This window comes from Pan troglodytes, chromosome 18 (assembly GCF_028858775.2).
Source record: "Pan troglodytes isolate AG18354 chromosome 18, NHGRI_mPanTro3-v2.0_pri, whole genome shotgun sequence".
Classification (NCBI taxonomy): Eukaryota; Metazoa; Chordata; class Mammalia; order Primates; family Hominidae; genus Pan; species Pan troglodytes.
This window is the reverse complement of record NC_072416.2, coordinates 55601538-55605450: the sequence shown is the minus strand read 5'-3', so window position 1 is coordinate 55605450 and position 3913 is coordinate 55601538. Positions and strand designations below refer to the sequence as shown.

The 3913-nt window shown below is 43.4% G+C and overlaps 1 protein-coding gene across 1 annotated transcript; it reads right to left on the bottom strand.

The window, feature by feature from the left end:
* Positions 1 to 2694: 2694 nt before the first annotated feature.
* On the bottom strand, positions 2695 to 3469 carry LOC129137308 (high mobility group protein B3-like). The gene is given in 2 exon segments (XM_054668269.2): positions 2695 to 3058; positions 3061 to 3469. Coding segments are annotated over 2 exon segments (708 nt in total). The 3' UTR covers positions 2695 to 2759.
* Positions 3470 to 3913: the final 444 nt, after the last annotated feature.

Genomic DNA, 3913 nt, shown 5'->3' with positions numbered 1-3913 from the left:
CTCTGTTCCTGTTTTCTCATATGTAGAATGGGAGTAATAATAATTCAATGCTCCTGGTTTATACAGTAAACATTCAGTAATTGTGAGACATGATTATTATATATCCCTGTAACTCATATATGCAATTGTTTTACAAAAATAGAATTAGTATGCTATACACAGTGTTTGCAACTCGCTTTTCTTTCTCTTGCCAAGTTATAATGGATATCATTTCTGCTTAGAATGTATAGTTCTATCTCATTCTTTTTCATTAGTACAAGAATTCCATTGCATAGAATGTAAAATTATTTAGCCATAACCCTCTATTGAAGGAAATTTAGGGGTCCTATTTTTTAGTGTAATACACTTTGCAGTAATTAACATATATATTTTGGCACATGTGTGGCTATTTCTAAAGGAAAGATACCTAAAAGAGGGATTACTAGGTTATAGAATTGTGCAATTAAAAATTGTACAGATACTTGAGCCGGGGAGGTCAAGGCTGCAGTGAGCATGATGGCACCACTGCATTTCAGCCTGGGTGACAGAGCAAGACCCTGTCAAAAAAAAAAAAAAAAAAAAGGTATAGACACTGCTAAATTGCCCCCTTAAAAAGTAGTACCAATTTAGAGTTCCACCATATCCATTCCGATGTGGAGGTGATCTCTCTAGATGGGCAAAAAATTGTTTTAGTGTGCCTATTGTAATTCTGAGTGGAACCGAGCATCTTTTCATAACTTCATCATCCATTTTTCTTTCTTCTCCTGTGAAACAAATGTTTATATCCTTTACCCAACTTAAAAAACAGTAATACTGGCCGGGCGCGGTGGCTCACGCCTGTAATCCCAGCACTTTGGGAGGCCGAGGCGGGCGGATCACGAGGTCAGGAGATCGAGACCATCCCGGCTAAAACGGTGAAACCCCGTCTCTACTAAAAATACAAAAAATTAGCCGGGCGTAGTGGCGGGCGCCTGTAGTCCCAGCTACTCGGGAGGCTGAGGCAGGAGAATGGCGTGAACCCGGGAGGCGGAGCTTGCAGTGAGCCGAGATCCCGCCACTGCACTCCAGCCTGGGCGACAGAGCGAGACTCCGTCTCAAAAAAAAAAAAAAAAAAAAAAAAAAACAGTAATACTGTTTATTTAACTTCAAAAACATTTCAGCATTCTAAACATACAAAAAAAATAACAGAATGTTGCAAATCGTGTTTAAGGACAGAAGGTTCCTGAATTTTCATTGCAGTGACTCTTTGCTTTACTGACAATGAAGAGTTCTACAGTTTAAAAACCACCACACTTAACTAAAAAACAAAACAAAAACTAAACACTTCTCATGCCAGCTGACCCCCCCATCTTTGCCCCTAGCTAAGAATGGCAGCAGAAAGCTGTCACCACATACAGAAACAAGACAACTTGAAGCTAAATGAATGCCCACTGCACAGTCAACCGGTCCAGCGTCACGGTGCATGCCCTCAGCTATGGCCCCTCCAAAAGGCACCTTCCCCACAGCCTCAATGCCAGACAAGAAGCATCAAGAGCTTGCCTCAGTTGTTTCATTCTTTTTACAAACTATGGACATATACAGTTGATAACTCAGGATTTCTAGCCAATAACCATATAGTTAACACCATCTTACAAATTATAAAAATGCCAGAAACATGGTTTCTTGGTTTGTTTGTTTTGTTTTGTTTTGTTTTGAGACGGAGTCTCACTCTGTTCCCCAGTCCGGAGTGCAGTGGCGTGATCTCGGCTCACTGCAAGCTCCGCCTCCTGGGCTCAAGCGATTCTCCTGCCTCAGCGTCTCAAGTAGCTGGGATTATAGGCATGCGCCACCATGCCCGGCTAATCTTTGTATTTTTAGTAGAGACAGGGTTTCGCCATGTTGGCCAGGCTGGTCTCGAACTCCTGACCTCAGGTGATCCGCCCACCTCGGCCTCCCAAAGTGCTGGGATTACAGGCGTGAGCCACCACACCCAGCCCAGAAACATCTTTAAATGCCCTGTCACACCAACAGCAAAGTGCACAGAGTGAGAATATGAGAGGGCGTTTTCATTTTTAAATGTTCGGAGGCTGGGCATGGTGGCTCATGCCTGTAATCCCAGCACTTGGGGAGGCCAAGGCCGGCGAATGGCTTGAGCCCAGGAGTTCAAGACCAACCTAGGTGACATGGTGAAATGCCATCTCTACAAAAAATAAAAAAATTAGCCATGTATGGTGGCATGCACCTGTAATCCCAGCTACTGGGGAGGCTGAAGTGGGAGACTCGCCTGAGCCCAGGAGGTGGAGGCCGCAGTGAGCTGAGATCATACCACTGCACACCAGCTTGGGCGACAGAGCGAGACTGTGTCTCAAAAAACAAACAAACAAAGGTTTGGAATTATGTACAACTTTGATACAGTTTCAGGGTGCTCTGGACGCCCATGGCCACTTTATGTAAACCACTGACAATTTCTAGAGCACTCTGAGAAACTGCAATATGATTGTGATCAAATTTTGTAATTAAAACTAATGAGGGCAACAGATATTTCTCAAATGAGAGATGAGTCAATTACAACGCGGTCCCCAACCTTTTTGGCACCAGGGACCGGTTTCATGGAAGAAAATTTTCCACGGACGGGGGTCAAGGGTGGGGGCAAGGGGGGATAGTTTTGGGATGAAACGGTTCCACTTCAGATCATCAGGCATTATTTAGATTCTCCTAAAGAGCACTCAGCCTAGATCCCTCTCATGTGCAGTTTACAACAGGGTTCAGAATCTAATGCCACCGCTGATCCGACAGGAGGCTCAGGTGGTAATACTTGCTCGCCTGCCGCTCACCTCCTCCTGTGACGCCTGGCTCCTAACGGACCACAGACAAGTACTGGTCCATGGACCGGGGGTTGGGGACCCCTGAATTATGACACTCCTCTGCTCTAAGATATTGACAAGGAGATGGATACACAGGTTTTTAAATTCCTCCTCCTCCTCTTCCTCGTCTACCTTTTTCCAGGCAACTTTAACTTTTGCACCATCGAACTTTCCTTTAGACTTAGAGTCAGCAACACCCTTCTCACACTTCTTCAGCTTGCTGCCGTAGTGATGTCAGGCAGCTATGCACTGTCACTCAAGTTATTCCATATCTCACTCAGCCTTTTTGCCACATCTCCAATAGAGATGCCAGGGTTTGTGGATTTGTCCTTGGGGCAGAATTCTGAACAGAACAGGAAGAATCCAGGTGGTAGCCTTTTGGGGGCTTTAGGGTCCTTCTTCTTGCCTCCCTTAGCTGGTCCGTAATTCTTTATTTCCCAATCATAGAGTACTTCATCCACCTTGGTCATTTCGTCAGGCTTAGACTTCTCTTTTCCACACATTGTCTTCCACCTCTCAGAGCACTTCTTGGAAATTTCTGTGAAATTGACAAGCACCTCTGGGTTTTTCTTCTTGCATTCTTCTCTGCATGTCTGCATAAAGAAGGCATAAGCAGACATCTCACCTTTTGGTTTCTTGGGGGTCATCTTTAGCCATCCTGACTATATTGTTCGCTAGTCTGGGCAACGCAGGGCACCTGCTTTACACATTTTTAATCGGGCTTTTTGCCACTTTCTTACTGATTCATAGGACCTCTTTGCATATTAGAAACCTTAATTCTTTAATACATATGAGCCAAATATTTTCCCAGGATCTTCTGCATGCTTTTAGCTAAATTCTTGGTGTCATTGGTCATAGAAAAGTTTTGCATTTTTATATAGTTCGATGTAGTCTTCCTTTATGATTTCTGGCTTTCATGTCTTGCTTTAAAAGGCTTTTTCTGATTGGAATTTATTTTTAAAATACTCTCCTATATTTTCTTTTTAATACTTTTATAGTATTTGTTTAACATTTTATTCATCTGGAATGTTTGTGTGCATGAACATGTTGTGAGGTAGGGGTCTAATTTTTTGTGGGGCGAGTCTTTTTAA